Source organism: Salvelinus namaycush, chromosome 14 (assembly GCF_016432855.1).
Source record: "Salvelinus namaycush isolate Seneca chromosome 14, SaNama_1.0, whole genome shotgun sequence".
NCBI lineage: Eukaryota > Metazoa > Chordata > Actinopteri > Salmoniformes > Salmonidae > Salvelinus > Salvelinus namaycush.
The window spans coordinates 34,598,600-34,623,423 of record NC_052320.1 but is presented as its reverse complement, the minus strand read 5'-3'; the positions used below and the strand labels follow the sequence as shown (position 1 = coordinate 34,623,423).

Below are 24,824 nucleotides of genomic sequence, written 5' to 3'. Positions count from 1 at the left end.
TTTGGAATGTTGTTGTTGTGATGCATCAAATGAGTGGATTGTAGAGTAATTAAATGACTTTTCGAACATGTAATGCAGACAGACTTTTTCTTCAGAAAAACTCTAATAATAGGAGTTGAACTCACGTTTTTTGTAAGGTGTTTTAGGACACATTTTCAAAACACATCCCTTCCTCATGGTTATTCGTAAATGTGCGTAAATTGTATTTAGCCGTGGTATGTCAATAGATTAGTTGTAGAGTGTGATGTGGCTGTCTGTTCCACGGTCTGCCCTCTCCAGAGTGCCCAGGAGTCTGAAGTGGTTCAGGTGGAGCTCACTGAGAAGGTGGAGAGACTGAAGACAGAGCTGGTGGTCTTCAAGAGCCTCATGACTGACAATGTAAGTATGACACTCAGGCTTTCTTCAACAGTTCCTTATTCTCCCGGTATTTACACAGAAATGTCATGGTGAAAGGTTAAGTAAATAGTAATCACTTAGTAGTTTTGTGTGCTCCATTTAAACTAGAAACACCCAACCAACTTTCAATTGTGCGGACTGGTTCAACTTACTGTAAGTTGCAAAGCTTTTTGACACTATTTATACTTTGTTTTTAAAATCACACCCATTTATTACCACCCGCCCAACGTAAATCTATTCATCCATCCACCCACCTCTTCTGCAACTGATGCATGCTACCACTCTCTCCTGTCGGTGATATGTACAGCCTGGCAGTCAGAATGCTCACCACACATTTTTGTCATACCACACATGGACACTCTCCCTTGAACCCTGAGGCTAAGACATTCCTTTGGAATTGGTTAGAGCCAAGTTAGCTGCACAGGCAGGCAGACGAACGGATGGGCGGCCGGGCGTGACAGATAGACAGGCAGAGTAGCAGTGAGATGAGAAACCCCTATGGCTCGCCTCACACAGCCTCCGCCTGTTCTTTGAGGCCCTGTGGTTTTGGCCTGCTTTCTAATGAACTCCAGCTGGGCTCCGGACTCGCCCAGTCTGTGGTCTGGAGTAGCTACGTTCACAGATTAGCCAAAACCCGGCCCGACTACTGTTTCACACGCAACCACACTTTGCCCTTCCCAGCCACTTTTGAACCCTTTCAAGTTAATTTGTTCTTTGTTAAAAAATGGCACTGTCTGTTAAAGGGGAAGTTTACCTTAAATCCAACATTACCTATGTGATTCCATACATTGAAACTATACTGAACAAAAATATAAACGCAACATGTAAAGTGAAAAAAGATAAAAGATTTCCTTAGCACAAAAAGCTTATTTATCTCCAATTTTGTGCACAAATTTGTTTACATCTCTGTTAGTGAGCACTTCTCCTTTGCCAAGATAATCCATCCACCTGACAGATGTGGCATATCAAGAAGCTGATTAAACAGCACGATCATTACACAGGTGTACCTTGTGCTGGGGACAATAAAAGGCCACTCTTTTTGCAGTTTTGTCACACAACACAATGCCACAGATGTCTCAAGTTTTGAGGGCGTGTTGAATTGCCAGAGAATTTAATGATAATTTCTCTACCATAAGCCGCCTCCAACGTTGTTTTCGAAAATTTGCAGTACGTCCAACCGGCCTCACAACCGCAGACCACATGTAACCACGACAAACCAGGACCTCCACATCCGGCTTCATCACCTGCGGGATCGTCTGAGACCAGCCACCCGAACAGCTGATGAAATTGTGGGTTTGCACAACCGAATATTTTCTGCACAAACTGTCAGAAACCGTCTCAGGGAAGCTCATCTGCGTGCTCATCATCCTAAGCAGGGTCTTGACCTGACGGCAGTTCGGCATCGTAACCGAGGTCTGTGGGTAAATGCTCACCTTCGATGGCCACGGGCAGGCTAGATAATCCAGGTTTCAACTGTACCGGGCAGATGGCAGACAGCATGTGTGGTGTTGTGTGGGCGAGTGGTTTGTTGATGTCAACGTTGTGAACAAAGTGCCCCCTGGTGGTGGGGGGGGGGGGGGGGGGGGGGGTTTATGGTATGGGCACGCATAAGCTATGGACAACAAACACAATAGCATTTTATCGATTACAATCTTAATGCACAGAGATACCATGACGAGACCATGAGGCCCGTTGTCGTGCCATTCATCCGCCACCATCACCTCATGTTTCAGCATGATAATGCACAGCCCCGTGTTGCATGGATCTGTACACAATTCCTGGAAGCTGAAAATGTCCCAGTTCTTCCATGGCCTGCATACTCACCAGACATGTCACCCATTGAGCTTGTTTGGGATGCTCTGGATCGACGTGGACGACAGCGTGTTCCAGTTCCCACCAATATCCAGCAACTTTGCAAAGCCATTGAAGAGGAGTGGGACAACATTCCACAGCCAAAATCAACAGCCTGATTAACCCTATGCAAAGGAGATATGTCACGCTGCATGAGGCAAATGGTGTCAACACCAGATACTGACTGGTTTTCTGATCCATGCCCCTACCTTTTTTTTAAGATATCTGTGACCAACAGATGCATATCTGTATTCCCAGTCATGTGAAATCCATATATTAGGACCTAATGAATTTGTTTCAAATTTACTTATATGAACTGTAACTCAGTAAAACCTTTGAAATTGTTGCATGTTGTGTTTATATTTTTGTTCGTGTAGTTAGCCTTCTCCCCTTCTCTCTCCCTGCAGTCTAGAACTGGAAAGTTGCAAAAACGGGTCAGGTGACTTGTCTTTGTACTGCTAGCTCTACTCCGTTGTCAGTGGACACATTCTTTGTTGTATTGAAAGCTTACGTCCTAATGAGACATTTTTTTAATCAAAAGTACTATCGGTCAGGAAATGTGTACTTCTCCAACTAAAACAATTTGGATGATTTTATATAATTATTTTATGTGGCCGACTGCAACACCAGAGATAGGTAACAACTGTGCATGTGCGCTCTTGTGAGGAAATACCTTTACATAAAAACAGATTAGGTATGCGAAAGTAAACAACAACCTACAAACATGTCTGACGACGTAATACTCGCGAGTAATTAATACAACTACTGGGGGGGCGTTGATGGTGTCGTCGAACCTGATTTATTTGAGCCTGAGTATTAAGAATTGAGGCAAATTGAGCTTCACATGGCCGCTGTCGTTCTTGCCACCGAGGCCGCAGAAGCAGGACCACAGCCCCAGCCTTTCCCAGGATGAACGCAGATTGGTGGTGCAGCTGTGGTAACTGTGCTTCAATGTTGAAGAATGCTTATGCTGCAGAGAATTTGATGATGAGGAGCAGTTAGTTTGCTTTCGCAACCACAGGGATTTTGCTGTCCACTTCAACTCTGGTGCCTGGAAACATTTTTCAGTATCCTAAAAAGAAATTGGAGACGCAACCCCGTTCCGGCTGGGCCAAATGGACAGTTATCCAACAAGTAAGTAGCTGTTCTTTACTTTATTGAATGATCGCTTATCATAAAGCTCAATGAGCTGGACCGTTGTGGGTTTATGTTTTTACATTAGCCCAAACACTGTCTTGATATGTTTTCACATTATCACAATGCTATTTGAGTAAGATATAGGAAATATAGGCCTACATATTGAACTTGAAATAACAGCAACAACTACGAACAGAAAATAAGAACCTGTTTTCATATTGTCAAAAAAAATTATGTTGTAAGTACAGTGGGGCAAAAAAGTATTTAGTCAGCCACCAATTGTGCAAGTTCTCCCACTTAAAAAGATGAGAGAGGCCTGTAATTTCCATCATAGGTACACTTCAACTATGACAGACAAAATGAGAAAAAAAAATCCAGAAAATCACATTGTAGGATTTTTAATGAATTTATTTGCAAATAATGGTGGAAAATAAGTATTTGGTCACCTACAAACAAGCAAGATTTCTGGCTCTCACAGACCTGTAACTTCTTCTTTAAGAGGCTCCTCTATCCTCCACTCGTTACCTGTATTAATGGCACCTGTTTGAACTTGTTATCAGTATAAAAGACACCTGTCCACAACCTCAAACAGTCACACTCCAAACTCCACTATGGCCAAGACCAAAGAGCTGTCAAAGGACACCAGAAACAAAATTGAACACCATCCCAACAACTTCCTTCACAAAAGCTCTGTGCTGCTCCGCGAGGCACAAGAAGTATGAATGCCCTGACTTCTGCAGAGGCCATGTCACCGTAAATGCTGCACAGCCAATGCAGACGTCGGATTGACCATGTAGAGCATTTTAGCACTTTGTTGCCCTTCTTTGACTCTGCCAGAAGTTTCTTTGTCAAGCCTATTACAGGAAATGTCAACATTTTACCTAAACATCAAAAAACGCAAACATGACAGTGAAGGACATCTCTGCTGTTGGTGGAATAGTTATAAACTTACCCTTTGAAACATGCCAGCAATCCAGCTCATGTTGGGTGTTCTTCTCGCATTCTTTTTCTTATTGATGGTGAAAGGTAGGCTGTGACGATTATGGAATTTTGGGTAACGATTAATTGCCATGCAGATGGCCACGGTTATTGTCATAATTGTCATCTTTGTTGAAAAATGTTTTGAGCTTGTAATGCATCTCTGAAAAATAGCTATGACAAACTTAATGAATACAACACAGCTTCTCCTCCCAACGATGCAGTTCTAACCGTAAAATGAGTACCAATTTTACCCACTTCATGTTAAAATTGAAAACCGCTATTGGGTAAACTATATCTACTTGAATATGAAGTTGAATCCCCCTTCTCCTAAAATTAATATGTATTAAGACGATCTTATTTTTAAGTTCACGTTTATTGTCCATAATTGTCTGTTACACGATTATACGATAATTGTGCCAGCCCTGGTGAACAAGAGTAGTTATAAACGATACAGGTACACCCTCTGTCAGTATGCTGTTCAGTCCTCTCCCCGAAATCCAACTGATTCAATTGAAATTGAGCTGGTGGCTTCAGTGACCTGTTTTGGAAAATACAAAAAATAAGAGGTATACAAAAACAGATTTGAAATAACATGAACATTTGACCATTCACATTGACTATACTGGAAGCAATAACTGCAATGAATGGACCTACCGAAATCACATTAGCTTGAATGACTTTCTTGGTCTTGTCATCCATGAAGCTGTATAAATGAAGGAATGAATGATTTTCATGTCAAGTAGAGAACCCATTGTTTCATACGTATGCTATGCAGAACTAAAATGTCCCTTAAAAAAATATTGATTATGATATGAATATGATTTATTATGATCTGGTTATAATTTAATTTACCTATATGTCATAAATTTAGCGGAGTAGCCAGCCAGGGCTGTCATTACTTCCGTCACCACAGATGTGGACAGCCTTCACTTCATTTCCATCCTGAACCATAGTGGAAATGATCTTTTCCTGCTTCCGTCTCTGTAATCCTGGGTTGTGACGGGTAGGAAATAAGAGGACTGAAAAGTATGTTGAAAATTATGTTGTTTGTGAAGGGAACTGTATTTGACATAGTTCAGCCTAGTAATTTATGTCTGTGAAAGTGTTACCAGTGAACAGCACTGAAGACGGTGCAACTACATTCGCCTGTAACATCCTTCTAACATTCGGGCAAGATTCCCAACTTCCCATACATCCTTTAATGCGCTCTACCAGTTGATCTTGATTTGGCTTCCTTTTAATATTTTGCTGGTGTTGATTATGGCAGACCCACACTTTTGGATAAGCTTGATGAGATGCATGATCTTGGACTCCATGCACAATCCACTTCGTGGCCAAAAGTTTTGAGAATGACACAAATATTAATTTTCACAAAGTCTGCTGCCTCAGTTTGTATGATGGCAATTTGTATATACTCCAGAATGTTATGAAGAGTGATCAGATCAATTGCAATTAATTGCAAAGTCCCTCTTTGCCATGCAAATGAACTGAATCGCCAAAAAACATTTCCACTGCATTTCAGCCCTGCCACAAAAGGACCAGCTGACATCATGTCAGTGATTCTCTCGTTAACACAGGTGTGAGTGTTGACGAGGACAAGGCTGGAGACCACTCTGTCATGCTGATTGAGTTCGAATAACAGACTGGAAGCTTCAAAAGGAGGGTGGTGCTTGGAATCATTGTTCTTCCTCTGTCAATCATGGTTACCTGCAAGGAAACACGTGCCATCATCATTGCTTTGCGCAAAAAGGGTTTCACAGGCAAGGATATTGCTGCCAGTAAGATTGCACCTAAATCAACCATTTATCAGATCATCAAGAACTTCAAGGAGAGCGGTTCAATTGTTGTGAAGAAGGCTTCAGGGCGCCCAAGAAAGTCCAGCAAGTGCCAGGACCGTCTCCTAAAGTTGATTCAGCTGCAGGATCGGGCACCACCAGTAGCTTGCTCAGGAATGGCAGCAGGCAGGTGTGAGTGCATCTGCACGCACAGTGAGGCGAAGACTTTTGGAGGATGGCCTGGTGTCAAGAAGGGCAGCAAAGAAGCCACTTCTCTCCAGGAAAAACGTCAGGGACAGACTGATATTTTGCAAAAGGTACAGGGATTGGACTGCTGAGGACTGGGGTAAAGTAATTTTCTCTGATTGTTTGGGGCATCCGGAAAAAAGCTTGTCCGGAGAAGACAAGGTGAGCGCTAACATCAGTCCTGTGTCATGCCAACAGTAAAGCATCCTGAGACCATTCATGTGTGGGGTTGCTTCTCAGCCAAGAGAGTGGGCTCACTCACAATTTTGCCTAAGAACACAGCCATGAATAAAGAATGGTACCAACACATCCTCCGAGAGCAACTTCTCCCAACCATCCAGGAACAGTTTGGTGACGAACAATGGAACAAGGGAACAAAACATCGATATTTTGGGTCCATGGCCAGGAAACTCCCCAGACCTTAATCCCATTGAGAACTTGTGGTCAATCCTTAAGAGGCGGGTGGAGAAACAAAACCCCACAAATTATGACAAACTCCAAGCATTGATGAATGAAGAATGGGCTGCCATCAGTCAGGATGTGGCCCAGAAGTTAATTGACAGCATGCCAGGGCAGATTGCAGAGGTCTTGAAAAAGAAGGGTCAACACTGCAAATATTGACTCTTTGCATCAACTTCATGTAATTTTCAATAAAAGCCTTTGACACTTGCTTGTAATTATAATTCAGTATTCCATAGTAACATCTGACAAAAATATCTAAAGACACTGAAGCAGCAAACTTTGTGGAAATTAATATTTGTGTCATTCTCAAAACTTTTGGCCACGACTGTAGTCAGAGCCCTGGTCCTGGTAATCAGGGGAGCTAAAGCTGGTGTCCAGCTGGGAAGGTGGAGATCGGGAAGGTGGAGATCAGGACGAGGTGGAGGAGGCTGCTGTAGCTGGATGTATTTCCCTGATCCTCCTTAGAAAGACAATACTCAAAAATTGCCTTAGAGTTCAGAAATTATAACAGCGCATACTGAATAAGACTTTGCTATATGGAATCATAGAAAATATGTCAATTGTCCTAGGATACTTACCGACGACTCGTGGATCCTTTCTGGTGAATCTGAAGCTCTGGACACAGTTGCAAAGCCCATGGACTTAAGTTGCTGAGAGAAGATTGACCGCATAATGACAAATTTAAAGCCGCTTTACTGTCACCCGTTTGAATCAAACGTGAAAAACATGTTTTCATAATGCAATGCCAAGTGCCAATTACAGAGCTGGTTACCTCCTGCCTGGTCTTCTTAGTGGTAGGGGGTAAGGACATCAGGCCCCGGCTGGGTGGAAGGCCCGGAGCTTTGACTTGTTGATGCAGTCTTTCATAAAACAAATGTAATGCAACATTAGCATTCTGTCAGTGCATACAGTATTTATATACAAAAGGAAATGTGACAGGGATTAACAGTTGATATAGTATGGGTTATATGCCAAATTATTATTGTTATGTGTATTGACAAAGAAAAATGTCCACCCTAACACACAAGTGATAGCATGTTTACTAACCTGTTTACTAACCTTACTAACATATGGCCATAGTGCTGAAAGTAATTATACCCATAGGGAGGTGGGGCTTACAAATACACAATAGACAGACTATGGGCAATCATATACCACAGGTGGTTCCTTGGGCCAGGTATTCCACGTAAGGCTATACAGTTGCCTGAAAGTTTGTCACGCAGATAAGCCATAGCTAGCCAACACATCAGACATTGGGGAAAAGTGTGAACAGTTGCAGTAGACAACATCAACTCACATGGGTGCCAGAGGAGCTTGCAGTTCTTTGGGGTCCTTTGAAGACCAATCTATTGAGCCCAGAACCTGCGAGTGAGTTGGGGAAATTGACCTCACAGTTATTTGTGACACAATGGGAGTTCATGATACATACAATTCTAAACGTGAAAGCAATTGACAGTTGATATCATATGGGTTATATTCTAAAGTACTATTGTTATGTGTATTGACAAAGAAAAACTTCCATCCTAACTGTTGGATTCTAATTTCTGGTACAAAAATCCCGACGGACTCCCAAGAAAAACTCCAGCTCGATTTATTCACCACACTGGGTGTTGCAGCTGCAAAACCACCCCTACAGGTCACACAAGCACATATATTCATACCTTCCGATTAGGCCGAGTGACCTTCTTGTATTTCTATGTTAAACAATCCATCTCTGTTGCTGGGCAAGAACTGAGTCTGTTCCTCCCGTTGGTGTTATCGTGTTCCAGCCTAAATCCAGAGCTTTCGTATTCCTCCGTGCCTTTCACGGGTCTTCTTGTCAGTCAGGAGAGGCCTTGAGTTATTGGAAGTACACATTCCTACAGTACACTGCAGACCACTAGATAATTACACTTCTCATACACAAAGAGCTTCAACCTAACGCTAATTTCAATCTCTAAGAATATATAAAAAGGGTATATTCACACCAAGAGTATATAAAGATATAAGAAAGTGTTATAGATGAGTAATTATGATCTGTCAGCGCTAACTCCAGACACATGACTGCTATTCAACCCTCGTGGAATCATTCTTGGCCTCAAGAGACAGGCCAAGACAGGCCCTTTCCCTCTGCCCGAATACAATGCGCATAGATCATTCCATCTAACCCATAACACAATAATTACTACCGCTACAAATACAATGAACATAGATCATTCCATCTAAACCATAACATGATAATTACTACTGCTAGGCTAATTATACAATTATAAATAGATTAACACAGGATCAAGTCAGATAGTCTTTTAACAGTAACACACAAGTATAATGTGATACCACATTTATAATCTGTAATACATTTTTTTGTGGCCATGGGGCTAAAAGTAATTAAATTGTTATGATACTCATGGCCACTATCGACAGGGGGTGGTGGGGGTTACAAATACACAATAGACCAGACTACATGCAACCAAATAGGCCTACCCTAGGTGGTTCCTGGGGGTAGGCCTACACAATTAATATTTATTACAATGTAAGATGACACAATTACTGTCTATAATCTCCTCAACCCCATTGTCATAAAGACAAGGCACATATGCTAACCGGTAGAGCGCCTAGGCTATGGTTAAATAAAGGTTACATTTAAAAAAAAATGTCTACATGATATGGTGCAATGGTTACAACACAATAAGATCAACTCGGACTGCATTGATTAGACTACATACCTCCGCACATTTCTTATTATTCTGTATGTAAATCCGAGACACCCCATTTAGTATATGTTACGTTTTGTATGGTATGTATTAATTTGTGGATGTCCATCAACCATTTCATATATGTTACAAATTACAAGTCATATGATATGTTAGGAATACAATTCGTACAATAGTTTACGAATTTGCAAAAAAGTACAGTATGTTACGAATTTGCTAAACTTATATGTTACGAATTCCAATTTGTTGTGGCTAACGTTAGCTAGGTGGCTAACGTTAGGGTTAAGGTTAGAGTTAGGGGTAGGGTTACCTAAAAGGGTTAAGGTTAGGGTTAGCTAAAAGTGTTTGGGGAAGGGTTAGCTAACATGCTACGTAGTTGCAAAGTAGTAAGTAGCTGAAAAGTTGCTAATAAACTAAAATGCTAAAATTGTCCGTGATGAGATTAAAACACATAACCTTTATGTTGCTAGACGTTCGCATCATACACCTACACATCCACCCCGATCAACCACCCTCCTTTTATTTTTGCCTTAAGTAACCCCTCTATCTTATATAACCATATCAAACATAACTACGGTATATCATACTAATTTGAGTGTCCCGGATTTACGTTTACTGTTACGTCTAGTCTATGAGACCAGTCTGCTCTGCACGCTCGCTTTGATGCTTTCCCTTCTCAAACGCTCTTCTGTTTTCTGGCATGACACGAGATCCATTCCATGGGTATACAGAATGAACAGCTGTGTCTTTGAGTTTTCTTTGGTGTTTTGTTCCGATTGTATATCTCTTTTGTAGTCATTGTCAATTAAGTGCTTACTACAGATACGTAAATTAGCAAGATGGGCTGTCGGAGTGTTTACATATTATTTACTTGTTTTTATCGCTACTTCTGCATCTGTCAACGGAAAACAGTGATATTTATTATATGTATTATATAAAGTGCAGCCAGGGACCGAACACCAGCTTGCTCTTGCTGTCATCTCTTCGGATTTTCACTTTTCAGAACTAACTTTAGGCTATCGTTGATAAGTCTTTCAACTTTTGCGGCAGCTCCTTCTCCCCCATTTGCTGCAATAAGGGCACCGAGTTTGAGCCACAATAGCGCACGTGCAGATTTGACCCATCTTCACTGTTGTTGCAGTCGGTCAGGTTGTTTAGGCTGTTTTAACTTTTCCCGCAAAAAAAAATATTCATCTGTGATTGTGAATAAGGGCCGTAGATTCAGTTTTTAAGCACGAGATAGTTACCCATATCTGCCGTGTTTGCAGTCTTCACATAAAATAATCCCAATCGTTTTATGTTGAAAAGTATACATTTCCTGACCCAAAATCGATAGTACTTTTGATTTTCTTTAAATGTCTCATTCGGCCGTAGGCTTTCAGTAAAACAAAAACAGATGTCCACAATTCGCGGATTTCTCAATCACTTGTTGACTGACAACAGAGCAGAGCTAGAAGTGCGCAAAAACACGTCACGTGACCCGTTTTTGCAGCTTTCCATTAGTAGATTGCAGGGAGAAAGAAAAACTCCGCCTAACTAGTTTCAATGTATGGAATCACAAAAAATATAAATATTCTTAAACTTCCCCTTTAAGTGAGTTTATTACCTTTAAACTGCAAGTCATTGCCTTGAGATACTATGAGATTAACTAAAAGATGGGATGACGATGCGAGGTTGAGGTCCTGCCTCAGAAAACTGTACACTCTTACTTGCAGTATTGGGCAAATAGTAGACGGTGACACAGCTCATGGGTATAATATTCTCTGATCATCATAACCAATGAAATATTTATTGTAGGAAATGTCAGACTTGGACACTGCGATCCAGAAGAAGGCCATGAAGGTGGACATGGACATCTGCAGACGCATTGACATCACGGCCAAGCTTTGTGACGTGGCTCAGCAACGCAACTCAGAAGACATGAGCAAGATGTTCAACATGAGCCCACACATGAGCCCCTCCAGAGCACCCCCAGAGAGCAAAGTAACTGGATAGCTTTTCATATGTACCCCTTGTGTAAAGGGCTCATTCCATGTAGAAAATAGGACACAAATGTCCATTAAATGTTTTTTACACACACACACACACACACACATTTTCACTCTCCTTCACACACAGCTGACTAGTGTGTGGTGTGTGGTTTCACAGGGGGCTGCATCTTGCAGGAGGAAAGAGCGTAAGGCTGTCTACGAGGAGAGGAGTCCTGAGATTGAAACTGAGTCTGGTGGTGGAGAGGAGGATGAAGAGGAGAAGGAGCAGGTCATAGAGTCACTCAACATCACAGACGAGATGAAACGCATGCTCAATCAGTTGTGAGTGGCCGAACCTTTGACCTGTGTTAAAAAAAGCTAATGAGTGCTAGCTGAACGACTAGGGTCGATATGTTATCCAACTAACTGTGTTGTTTGAGCCATATGATCTCGTTCTGTGAATTAAATCCCCACTGTAGTCTGTCGCGTTAGATAGCGTCTCATAGTCAGTTTCGTGTGTGCTTTATGACTTTGTCATGTTTTCATCTGTCAGTCACTGTCTCTGTTGTTTTCTCTCTTCCCTGTCCTCTTCATTTGCGAACCCTTTTAAAATGTGCATGCCTTTCCGTTTGGTTTTGGCTTTCCTCCTTTCTTTTTTGTCTTCTCTCTTTTCTCCCCTCCCTTTCCACCTCCATGCCTCCTCTCTTTTTCTCTGTCCCTCCCTCTCCCCTCTTCTCCCTCCCTTTCTTCTATGCAGAACTTGCTCAGATGATAATTCCTTTGTCACCAGGAGAGAGACGTTTGACTTTGATGACGACTGTGACAGCCTAACTTGGGAGGAGAATGAGGAGACACTGCTCCTCTGGGAGGACTTTGCCAACTACAACACCCCCTGTGCTGCAGCCAGTGCTGCTGCAGCAGAAGGACAGGGGGAGGGCCCTGGGCAGGTTAGTGCTGCCCCCTACTGCTCATCCAAAAGCAGTGTCTGGGAACTTTTCAAATATGTCAGATACAGGTAACTGCCAAAATAAAGGAAACACCAACAAAAAGTGTTTTAATAGGGCGTTGGGCCACCAAGAGCTGCCAGAACAGATTCAATGCGCCTTGGCATAGATTCTACAACTGTCTTCCACAAGAAATTCCATAATTTTGTGTTTTGTTGGTGGTCTCAGGTGCTGCTCCAGAATCTCCCGTAAGATGTTTAATTGGGTTGAGATCTGTTGACTGACACACACACACACACACACACACACACACACACACACACACACACACACACACACACACACACACACACACACACACACACACACACACAGATAGCATTTAAACCCCTTATGCTTCTTTGAGACCCTCTTTCAAAGTCACTGAGCTCTCTTCTTCTAAGTCATGGTAGCCAAAATAATGGACAACTGGGCATTTGTATACATGACCCTAAGCATGATGGGATTTTAATTGCTTAATTAACTGTGTGAACCACCTGACTCATTTACTCAAGTGTTTGCTTTATTTTGTCAGTTACCTGTATGTCTCTGTCAAGGATTTTTTTAGGCCTTCCTATTTCCTCATTTTTTAAAAACCTTTATTTAACTAGGCAAGTCAGTTAAGAACAAATTCTTATTTACAGTGACGGCCTAGGAACAGTGGGTTAACTGCCTGGAACAGTGGGTTTAAAACGACATATTTTTACATTGTCAGCTCGGGGTTTCGATCTAGCAACCTTTTGGTTACTGGCCCAACGCTCTAACCACTAGGCAACCTGCCTCATGCCCTTGTTGCTGTAAGACATTTAATCTGAGTGGCCTCAGAAACTGTTAAGGAATATATGTAAAAATACAATTGTGTCGTTATTTATTTGAATTGATTGTTTGTCTAATTGTGTGTTGGCGTGTGTATTGCTAAATTGTGTGCTCGACCGATCCCACTGGGCAAAACTGATTGAGTCAACGTTGTTTCCACGTCATTTCAAACAAAAAACTCAATGTGATGGTGTTGAATCAACGTGGGAAACTGATTGGATTTGAAAAAAAGTCATCAACGTAAAGGGCATTTTGTCTTTTTTTTAACCCAACTTCAACCTAAATCCAATGAGATGGTGAAATGTTTTGCTGATTTCACGTTGAATTAATGTTAGTTGACAACTCAACCAAATGTAAATCGAAACTAGACGTTGAACTGACGTCTGTGCCCAGTGGGATATTTATCTACCTTATCTATCCTTTTTACGACTGTACGAATGTAAACTGTATGAAAGTGTTTATTGTCGATAACGGTGTCTCCAAGCTGCAAAGTAAAGTCTACTACTGCACTTTGAACGTTGCTACAGTACACATAGTTTAAATGGGTCTGTTGGGGATTATTAGGCCTCTCAGGATGGCAGTTTGGGCAGCCTGATCGACGAGACCGAGATGCTCTTCCAGAACCGAGAGAAGGAGTACCAGGAGACCATGGGTCAAATAGAGGTAAGAGACCAAGAGAAGAGAGGTCAAGGTTCATGTGTGCAACTCACTCTCCTGTGTGTTAGTCATCAATTATTACTGCAGAGCGTCTTTGCCCCTCAATCTCTGCGCCACTTTCTCTTTTCAATCTCCCTCTCTGACTCACCCTCTCACATCTCCTCCCACTCTTTTGCTCTTACTCTCTTACATCGTTCACCTATCTTACTCTCCTTTTGACTCCTCCTCTCTCCCACATCTTGGATTCTCGCTCTCTCCTCAGTATGAGTTGGCTACAGCTAAGAGTGATATGAACCGTCACCTACAAGAGTACATGGAGATGTGTTCTATGAAGAGAGGCCTGGATGTGCAGATGGAGACCTGCAGGAGACTCATCAAGGGCTCAGGGGGCACCGGCAGGTCAGAAACACCTCTTTCTCCACACATGGAAAACAATGGCATTTCAATGCAATGGTGCATTGTTCCATTGAGACGTGTCTTGAGAAAGGCCTTGCTACACAGTAGGCATAATCACACAGATATCAATGACTGACATCTGTCCTTGTTTCCCCTCTCTCTGGTGCAGGAACTCTCCATCGTTCAGCTCGGTAGCGAGCAGCGACTCAGGGAACAGTGATGAGATCCAGGAGGAGCTGGAGAAGGACGGAGAGGCAGTAGGAGGGGTCAGCTGATAACTGACCCTTGACCCTCCGGCCCCTGGCTACCCCACCACCTGACCCAGAGAAGATGATGGAGGAAATGCCTTTGTTCCTCAATGCTGTGGTCCCCCTTTTCTTCAGCAGGTTTCCAGTTGATCTAAGAGGAGCCCTGTGGAATCTATTGGTGCTTCACCGGTTTACCCACATAAGGATGAACTTGTATTCCACAATAAGGTGCAGTGTTGGTTCCTCCTCACTGCTCCTCATTGGCCTACCACTGATCAGAGGGGTCACCCCTACTAAACACAAGTATCTCCACACACACTCAACTTACTGTACACCTATGGTCATTTTACTGTGTATTCACCCCAGTATTCATCCTAACCATGTTAAGATAAAGGAAACCGGACATATTCAGCCATTAGTGATCTAGCAAAGCATTCAGTGGTCCATATGATATATTTAAGCAATAAGGCCCGAGGGGATGTGGAGTATGGCCAATTTATTACGGTTAAGGGCTGTTCTTAAGCACGACACAACGTGGAGTTCCTGGATACAGCCCTTAGCCGTGGTATATTGGCCATATACCACAAACCCCCGAGGTGCCTTATTGCTATTATAAACTGGTTACCAATGTAATTAGAAGAGTCAAAATAAATGTTTTGTCATACCCGTGGTATACGAGCTGATATACCACGACTTTCAGACAATCAGCATTCAGGGCTCGACCCCACCCAGTTTATAATTCAAAATAAGGGCTAGGTTCTATTAGATCCACGCTAGCCGACATCTGCAGAGCAGTTGTTTTGGTGGTGCCTGAGGTGGAACTGCATTAGAACTGTCAAATCCACAAGCGCCTCCGAGCATTATACCTAAAGCAGACATCGCCGTTAGCTGCAGAGAGTCGCATTAACAGAAATCCCATGCAGCGTTGTTTACAAGTTGGAACACTGAACCGTGAGATGTAATCTACACCTGGATTAGGCTGATAGAAATCCTCATTCAGTTTAATGATTTTCAATTTGAGCATCATTATTTCTACATACAGTTGAAGTCGGAAGTTTACATACACTTAGGTTGGAGTCATTAAAACTCGTTTTTCAACCACTCCACAAATTTCTTGTTAACAAACTATAGTTTTGGCAAGTCGGTTATGACATCTACTTTGTGCATGACACAAGTCATTTTCCCAACAATTGTTTACAGATTATTTCACTTATCACAATTCCAGTGGGTCAGAAGTTTACATACACTAAATTGACTGTGCCTTTAAACAACTTGGAAAATTCTAGAAAATGATGTAATGGCTTTAGAAGCTTCTGATGGGCTAATTGACATGAGAAAGGAAAATTATGTGGATATATTGAAGCAACATCTCAAGATATCAGTCAGGAAGTTAAAGCTTGGTCGCAAATGGGTCTTCCAAATGGACAATGACCCCAAGCATACTTCCAAAGTTGTGGCAAAATGGCTTAAGGACAGCAAAGTCAAGGTATTGGAGTGGCCATCACAAAGCCCTGACCTCAATCCCATAGAAAATGTGTGGGCAGAACTGAATAAGCGTGTGCAAGCAAGGAGGCCTACAAACCTGACTCAGTTACACCAGCTCTGTCAGGAGGAATGGGCCAAAATTCACCCAAGTTATTGTGGGAAGCTTGTGGAAGGCTACCCGAAACATTTGACCCAAGTTAAACAATTTAAAGGCAATGCTACCAAATACTAGGATTAAATGTCAGGAATTGTGAAAAACTGAGTTTAAATGTATTTGGCTAAGGTGTATGTAAACTTCCGACTTCAACTGTAACCTACATTTTTTCATTCAGAACTCTGGCTTAGTGGCAATGATCACAAGAGCAGCTGCTCCCCTATTTGACAGCGTCAACGCAGTTACACCTCCGACACCGGCAAAATATCAGCTATGTGGGTGTTGGCTATCGCCGTTTAAAGCTTGATTGAATCTAGGCCTACGCGTTGGCAGGGGAAATTAATTTCACGTACTGGACACGAGGTCAATCTTCACTCACTGAAGTCAGATTTAGATTCATTCGGAGATTGCCTTAATGTAGATGCCATTGCTTATGCGCATACAAAGAAGGCCCAGAGTGCCTTTGCAGGTACTGTATGAATTGGTAAACTTGTCCAAGTTCCCCCATATCTGGACATCACAGGAGGGGTAAAACTGAGTTGAAGTACTGTACTATGCAATAAGCAAGCCTTATTTTTCTGGACTAACCTCCATTACTTAGTTTTTTTTTGCTGGGAAATGATGATCCGTCTGTTAATCTGACAGCCTAGAAGACTTGGGGCCAGATATACTTATAATTTGCACCAGTGCAAATGTGCACCTATCATTTTCAGAAGGGAATCAAAGAGACCAAAATACAAAGCTAAAAGCTCTTTACCCTTTTCCTAACTTTTTTTGTTAGAAATCTCTCTAAAAATGAACCGGTTTCAAACATTGCACCAGTGCCAATGCTCAGCACATCTGGCCTCAACGTGGTGTGTCAAATGACTCCACTCTCTCTGAGGAATGGTGTCACTCAGTATTTTCAGAGGGTAAATATGACCAAATATGGTCATCTAAATAATACCCGTGTGCCTACTGATACACTAGCCTGGTCTCAGATCTGTTTGTGCTGTAAAGCCAACTCCTATGGTCGATTTGGCATTAGAACAACCATAGGAGATGGCAAGACAGAGCAAACAGATCTGGGACCAGGCTTACTGATATGCTGGACTCAGAATCAATATGAATTGCCTTATTACATTGTTTTATTTTTGTTAAATGCTACTTTAGCACTAACATTTATGAATCATGATACACACAGCCTGTTATTGATGTACTGTATGTCTAGATTTCATTATAGTTTGTATGCTCTCCAAAAATGGAAGAGCAATTTTGAATCATATAAAGGGATAATCATGTGTAAATTGATTTTTGACATTCGTATTTGAATATATCTGTTAGTTTCTTTGGGAACAGTCATGGGTGCCAGGGATTTGCTAGCTGCGAGATTCATATTTGTATTTTATGTGCAGAATGCAGCTGAATGCAGATGCTTGCAAATCTACTGTGTGACTGAACCATATATTTAATAAAAATTGTTTTAATAAAAAGACGGCTCTTTATTTTAACGTTATCTCTTGGGGCAGATAGCAAATTGACAGCCTACTGTGTAAGATTTCAATTTGTGCTTCTCTTGGCTTGATGACAAATATAATTCATCTGAATTACTAGAATTTTGCTACACATTTCAGACAGTTACATTCACCACTGTGTGAAATATTAGATAGAAAAGATATACTGGAACAAATATATAAATACAGCATGCAACAATTTCAAATATTTTACTGTTACAGTTCATATAAGGAAATCAATCAATTCAAAAAAAAATGTATTCCCACATGACTGGGGAAAGAGATATGCATCTGTTGGTCACAGATATCTTAAAAGGGAGGGGCGTGGATCAGAAAACCAGTCAGTATCTGGTGTGACCATTTGCCTCATGCAGCGTGTCATCTTCTTCGCATAGGCTGTTGATTGTTGCCTGTGGAATGTTGAAACCACTCCTCTTCAATGGCTGTGTGAAGTTGCTGTATATTGGCGGGAACTGGAACACGCTGTTGTACACGTCGATCCAGAGCATCCCAAACAAGCTCAATGGGTGACATGTCTGGTGAGTATGCAGGCCATGGAAGAACTGGGACATTTTCAGCTTCCAGGAATTGTGTACAGATCCTTGCGACATGGGGCTGTGCATTATCATGCTGAAACATGAGGAGATGGCGGCGGATGAATGGCACGACAATGGGCCTCAGGATCTTGTCACGTTATCTCTGTGCATTCAAATTGACATTGATAAAATAGTTTGTTGTCCGTAGCTTATGCCTGCTCATACCATAACCCCACCGCCACCATGGGGCACTCTGTTCACAACACTGACATCAGCAAACCGCTCGCCCCCCACGACGCCATCTGCACGGTACAGTTGAAACCAGCATTCATCCGTGAATAGCACACTTCTCCAGATTGCCAGTGGCCATCGAAGGTGAGCATTTGCCCACTGAAGTCGGTTATGAAGCCGAAATGCAGTCAGGTAAAGACCCTGGAGAGGACAACGAGCACGCAGACGAGCTTCCCTGAGACGGTTTCTGACAGTTGTGCAAACCCAGAGTTTCATCAGCTATCCGGGTGGCTGGTCTCAGACGATCCTGCAGGTGAAAAAGCCAGATGTGGAGGTCCTGGACTGGTGTGGTTAGATGTTGATTGCGATTGTGAGGCCGGTTGGACATACTGCCAAATTCTCTAAAATGACATTGTGTTGTGTGGCAAAACTGCACATTTTAGAGTAGCCTTTTATTGTCCCCAGCACAATGTGCACCTGTATAACGATCATGCTGTTTAATCAACTTCTTGATATGCCACACCTGTCAGATGGATAGATTATCTTGGCAAAGGAGAAATGCTCACTAACAGGGATGTAAACAAATTTGTGCACAAAATTTGACAGAAATAAGCTTTTTGTGCGTATAGAACCTTTCTGGGATTTTTTATTTCAGCTCATGAAACATGGAACTAACACTTTACATGTTGCGTTTTATATTTTTGTTCAGTATAGAGAGAAAAGACCAAAGCTACAATTAGATAAATGCAATGATATTTAACGAGTTCATAATTTGAATTCCTCCACACGTGTCAAACTCATTCCACGGAGGGCCGTGTGTCTGCGGGTTTTGGCTCCTTTTTAGCTCAATGACAAGTTAGACAAAATATTGTTATTGTTACAAAAAAATAATATAATAATAACATTTTAACCAGCACATCTGTATATCTCTTGTCTACCTTAAGAGTTGATCTTGAACATCTTTGACAGGAAGCTGAACTTCCCTCTGCCTTTCTGGACAGCCTCAGCCTGAGGAAGACTGGCATCTCTTTCTTATGGGCTCTATCTCCATTGAGGGAAAAGAAAACTGGGAGAAGTTGTCCAAGTAGCCTTTGTGAACAGATTCACAGCATTGGCGTAGTGCTATGAGGAGTTGTTAGAGACCAAAAGAGCCTCCACAAGAAGTGCTGCTTGAGCTTTTCTGGGCAGAGACACCAGTTGGAGCCTGTGAGGCTTCCTGATCTACCCCCCAGGATGCAGTAGGTATGAGAACAGGGAGAAACAACCTCTTCACTACCTCCTCGGTAAAGTTATAAATAGGTTCAGAGGAGAAAAGCTTCCCTCATTGTTTTTGCCTCATTAAAAATGTCGATAGGACAGTGTCTGAAACACTTTTCCCAGCTGCCAACGACTCCAAAATAAATAGTTGTTAGTGCTCCATAATTAGGTTCTTAAGTTCATCGACTAGTTGATCATATGACATAGAGCAAACCTACCCCTGGGCAATTACTTCCTCCAGTCTCTTGAAAGCAGAATCAATATGAACCTTCCGGCTGGATTGACAGTATCCAGGATGATACTCACAACGTCAGACATGGTGACAAAGTACGGAAACTCTCAATCTCACTACTGTAAGATGCTCTGGATAAGAGTGTCTGCTAAATGACTAAAATGACAATGTAAATGTTAATAGTTGCACTCTTAACAATTGGACAACTATTGACTGGTACCTGAGTTGGAATAGGGGTCCCTGGGAGTGAAGTTTTAGTCCTAAAGACCTTGATAAGGAGGAAGTGGTCCTGGGTGGCTTGTACTCCAGATCTCCATTGCGTTCACAGTCAACCATTCTGACGGTTTCCACCATAGTAGCCACAATATTCTTAAGTCTGGCAAGCTCCCATGCAGCCTTCATGTCGTCGAACATGGACATGTCCTCCTGCGTGGTCAGTAAGATTCGACGGATACTTTTTGGGGCATTAGCCACGGTAACACTGCTTTTGACAGCTCTCACTAAGCATTTACCGACTGCGACGTCTTTTTTATGTCTTTTTTTGAGACCGGACGTCTTATGTTTTAAGACCGGTCGTCTGATGTATTTCAAATACTCTGAAATTTGGTCCAGACCGGACCAAATCTGAAGCAATCATAGATGTCTATGTTTGGTTCAGATTTGGTCCAGCCCAGACTTTATTTGGCCAAAACATAGATGTCTATGGCTTCACTTACACAGGCAGCCCAATTCTGATATTTTTTTCACTAATTGGTCTTTTGACCAATCACATCAGATGTTTTCACATCAGATATTTTTCAGAGCATATCTGATTGGTCAAAAGACAAATTAATGAAAAAAAAGATCTGAATTGGGCAGCCTGTGTAAATGCAGCCATAGACAGGTTCAGATTTGGTCCGGTCTGGACCAGCCTTGATTTCAACGTCCACAGACATCCGGTCCGGACCGGACAATATTTGGCCCAAACATAGATCTCTATAATTGGTTCAGATTTGGTCCGATCCAGACCAAAAATCAACATCGTTGAAATCATGGCCGGTCTGGACAGCACCATAAAAAAATCAGACGGCCTGTCCCGACATGACCAAAAAAAGACGTCCAAAAGACCAAATCTGAACCAATCATAGATATCTGACAGGAAAGCACAGTACAGTAGAGTAGAGCACAGTAGAGTACAGTACATTACAGTACACAGTACAGTACAGAAAAGTAGCGTATAGTACAGAAGAGTACAGTAAATAAAAGTAAAGTATAGTGTACTGCAATGTATAGTGTACTGCGACGGAGCTCATTAGCACAAATGTTTGTTTTCATGTTTACATTTTGGTCATTCAGCAGACGCTCTTATTCAGAGCGACTTAGTCAGTGCATTCAACTAAGTTAGATAAACAACAACATATCACAGTCATAGCAAGAAAACAGAATCTGTAACCGTTACTGACAATGTTATTGTAGTTTTTGAAGTGGTCTGTCTGTTGGTTTATTCTGTAGGTTGGACTACTTTGAACATCGTTGCTGCCAGTTTAAAAGCTAACTTAAGTGCATGTGACAGATGGGAGCAATAATAAATATTGTGCTTACTCAGCTGGCTTCTTAAACTTAGAGACAAAACCCCACAGCATTATCTGTACTCTTGTAAACAGTCTGAGTTACAGACCAAATCTTAATCTCAGACACAACAACACTAGTTTGTGAGTTTGTGCAACACTACACTGAGTCTTTTGAACCCTGGAGAAGCACATAGTCCGTAGGCCTTAGAGTACCAGAGGACAAATTTTATTTGTCACATGCGCCGAATACAAAAGGTGTAGACCTTACCGTGAAATGCTTACTTACAAGCCATTAACCAACAATGCAGTTCAAGAAATAGAGTTAATAAAATATTTGCTAAATATTGGTTTGCAGGCCTGCGTAGTTGTAGACTTTGTTGAGTATTTGGTCTGGAACGCACCCATCAGCTCGTGTCTTCTTTATGAAGATCTCTGCTGCCACCTACTGTGCTGTACACTTATTTTTCAACATTTGAGAAACTAAGACTATGAAAGGCACATTATGATATTCTAAAACATAATATGTATTGAATGCATCATGGTAAAAATGTGTAAATAAAAAAAATGGAAGCAAAGTTACAAGTGATGTCAGAGGTGGGGCTGAGGAGAGTCTTGGGACGACGGGAATGATGTCGCTCTTGCTGCGGGTGATTCTTTGATCCACCTCTACGCAGATGACACCATTCTGTATACATCTGGCCCTTATTTGGACACTGTGTTATGTGGACAACTATAAATACCTAGGTGTCTGCTTAGACTGTAAACTCTCCTTCCAGACTCACATTAAGCATCTCCAATCCAAAGTTAAATCTAGAATCGTCTTCCTATTTCGCAACAAAGCCTCCTTCACTCATGCTGCCAAACATACCCTCGTAAAACTGACTATCCTGCCGACCCGGCGATGTCATTTACAAAATAGCCTCCAACACTCTACTCAGCAAATTGGATGCAGTCTATCACAGTGCCACGTGTTTTGTCACCAAAGCCCCATATACTACCCACCACTGCGACCTGTATGCTCTCGTTGGCTGGTCCTAGCTACCTATTCGTCGTCAAACCCACTGGCTCCAGGTCATCTATAAGTCTTTACTGGGTAAAGCTCCACCTTATCTCAGCTCACTGGTCACCATAGCAACACCCACCCGTAGTACGCGCGCCAGCAGGTATACTTCACTGGTCATCCCCAAAGCCAACACCTCTTTGGCCGCCTTTCCTTCCAGTTCTCTGCTGCCAATGACTGGAACGAATGGCGAAAATCACTGAAGTTGGAGACATATCTCCCTCACTAACTTCAAGCATCGGCTGTCAGAGCAGCTTAGATCGCTGCAGCTGTACAAGGCCCATCTGTAAATAGCTACCTACCTCACCCCATATTTGTTTTTTTCTGCTCTTTTGCACACCAGTATTTATACCAGTATTTAAACTTGCACATCCTCATCTGCACATCTATCACTCCAGTGTGAATTGCTAAATTGTAATTACTTCGCCACTATGGCCTATTTATTGCCTTACCTCCTTACTTCATTTGCACACACTGTGTACGAATTTTCTATTGTGTTATTGACTGTACTTTGTTATTGACTGTACAACAACTCTGTGTTGTTGTTTTTGTCGCACTGCTTTGCTTTATCTTGTTCAAGTCGTAGTTGTAAATGAGAACTTGTTCTCAACTGGCCTACCTGGTTAAATAAAGGTGAAATAAAAATGAATAAATAAAAAATGCTTTGTGTTAATTATATGCATGTGGAAAGCAATGCCCGAGACAAATGGAGGAGGAATGGAGGGAAAAAGAGAGGGAGAAGAGGTCTAAGCGAGTGAGGGATGAAGAGGATGAGCTTGAGTCAGATAAAAATGGTGGGAAAAAGGGAGATGGTTTGTTAAAGAAGAATGGTAGAAAGTGTAAGCAGAGGGAGCTGAAGACAGGAGGAGAAATGGAAGTGAATGAGGGTGAAGTATCGGAGGTGGTAGTTGCGGTAAAGTTCTCGGAGACCGAGCAATGCACCGATGATCAGGATGAAGAGTCTGTGACAGTAGGAGTGAAGTTTATGGAGAAAGTGGACTCTTGCCTTTTGGCTGATCCATTTGTGGTTTCACCGTGGGTGAAAAAAGAGTTGGGTCATGTGGAATAGGTGAGGGTAACTAGAAGTGGTCTAGTGATAATTGTTTGTGTTTCAGTTGGGCAGAGGAAGAATGCGCTTGAAGTAAAACAAATGAGGGTAAGTAAAGTGTTTCGTTTTCAAGAAATAGGCACCAATGAAAGGAGTGATAACTGGGGTAGCAGTAGATATAAACATTGACTAGTTGAGGTCAAAGATTTCCGGTGTATGTGATGCTTGTCGTTTGATGCGATGCAGACAGGGTGGCGAGAGTGGGGAAACAGAAGAGTCATTGTCTGTTCTTTTGAGTTTTGAAGTTGAGTCTTTGCCTGACAAAGCGAAGTTAGGATATATAAGTTATCCTGTACGAGTGTATGTGCCGAATACATTAAGATGTTACAGGTGTCAAGCTTATGAGCATGTGGCAGCAGTGTGTAGGAGGGAGGGTCCAAGGTGTGAGAAATGTGCAGAAGGGCATTAAACAAAGGAATGTGTAGTATTGGGGAAAGTAGTGGAATGTGTTAATTGTAGGGGTGCCCATGGAGCTGGGGATCAGAAATGTCCCGTGTGAGAGAGGCAGGTTGAGGTTTCCAGGGTTAGAGTAGAGCAGAAGTTGTCATATGCTGAGGCAGTAAAGAAAGTAGATGAAGATGGGTTAAGGGGGAGGAGTGGTGAGAGTAGTAGAGATATACCAGTACAGAGGGATAGGCCAAAAAGTAAAATAAGTTTCAGTAAGATTGGGTTTTTAGCATTTATAGCAATGGTTATTAAATGTACTGCAGGGATGGATCGGAAGTCTCTGAAAATGGAGGTTGTGGTGGCAGCTGCAAAGAGGTATTTGGGTGCGCAACACTTTACAGCAGAAGAGTTACAAGATGTGTTAAGTGGTGATGTCCCATCCATTCAGGGTGATGGCATGAGGCAGGAATACATACATTTAATTAGTGGAGTAGGGGGGTGTTCATTTTATTTTATATCATTTTGAAATTAGTGCGTATAGTGTTAGATGGTAGGGTATTTATTTAGTACATTTTTCTATTTCAAGTAAAGTAAAAGGGAGTTGTACTCCAGTCTAATAAGTGGCGGTAATGCAACAAATTGGATGCCAACCGCCGTTAAACCTCATAGAAGAAGAACAAGAAGTACAAGAAGGTGATGTCAGATCGACTTTCCCGCTAT

The 24,824-nt window shown here is 42.1% G+C and overlaps 1 protein-coding gene and 2 long non-coding RNA genes across 4 annotated transcripts in view; 1 reads left to right on the top strand and 2 right to left on the bottom strand.

Moving 5' to 3' along the window:
* The window catches only part of LOC120059434 (intermediate filament family orphan 2-like), a 30,263-nt gene extending 15,077 nt beyond the window's left edge, over positions 1 to 15,186 (top strand). Inside the window, exons 3-9 of one of the 2 annotated variants that reach the window (XM_039008478.1) lie at positions 280 to 378; positions 11,339 to 11,524; positions 11,690 to 11,853; positions 12,302 to 12,458; positions 13,875 to 13,973; positions 14,230 to 14,366; positions 14,533 to 15,186. In XM_039008478.1, the coding sequence (XP_038864406.1) occupies positions 280 to 378; positions 11,339 to 11,524; positions 11,690 to 11,853; positions 12,302 to 12,458; positions 13,875 to 13,973; positions 14,230 to 14,366; positions 14,533 to 14,638 (948 nt within the window). In that variant the 3' untranslated portion in view covers positions 14,639 to 15,186. Of the gene's footprint in view, positions 1 to 279; positions 379 to 11,338; positions 11,525 to 11,689; positions 11,854 to 12,268; positions 12,459 to 13,874; positions 13,974 to 14,229; positions 14,367 to 14,532 lie in introns of both variants that reach the window. The other variant, XM_039008477.1, reaches the window with a different exon arrangement.
* On the bottom strand, positions 4,741 to 5,748 carry LOC120059435. The gene is made up of 3 exons (XR_005478145.1): positions 5,218 to 5,748; positions 5,020 to 5,068; positions 4,741 to 4,903 (listed from the first exon to the last, which is right to left on the bottom strand). It is a non-coding gene; the product is annotated as an uncharacterized LOC120059435 (long non-coding RNA).
* LOC120059436 lies at positions 7,160 to 9,744 on the bottom strand. The gene is made up of 4 exons (XR_005478146.1): positions 8,510 to 9,744; positions 8,146 to 8,210; positions 7,621 to 7,708; positions 7,160 to 7,498 (listed from the first exon to the last, which is right to left on the bottom strand). It is a non-coding gene; the product is annotated as an uncharacterized LOC120059436 (long non-coding RNA).
* Positions 15,187 to 24,824: the final 9,638 nt, after the last annotated feature.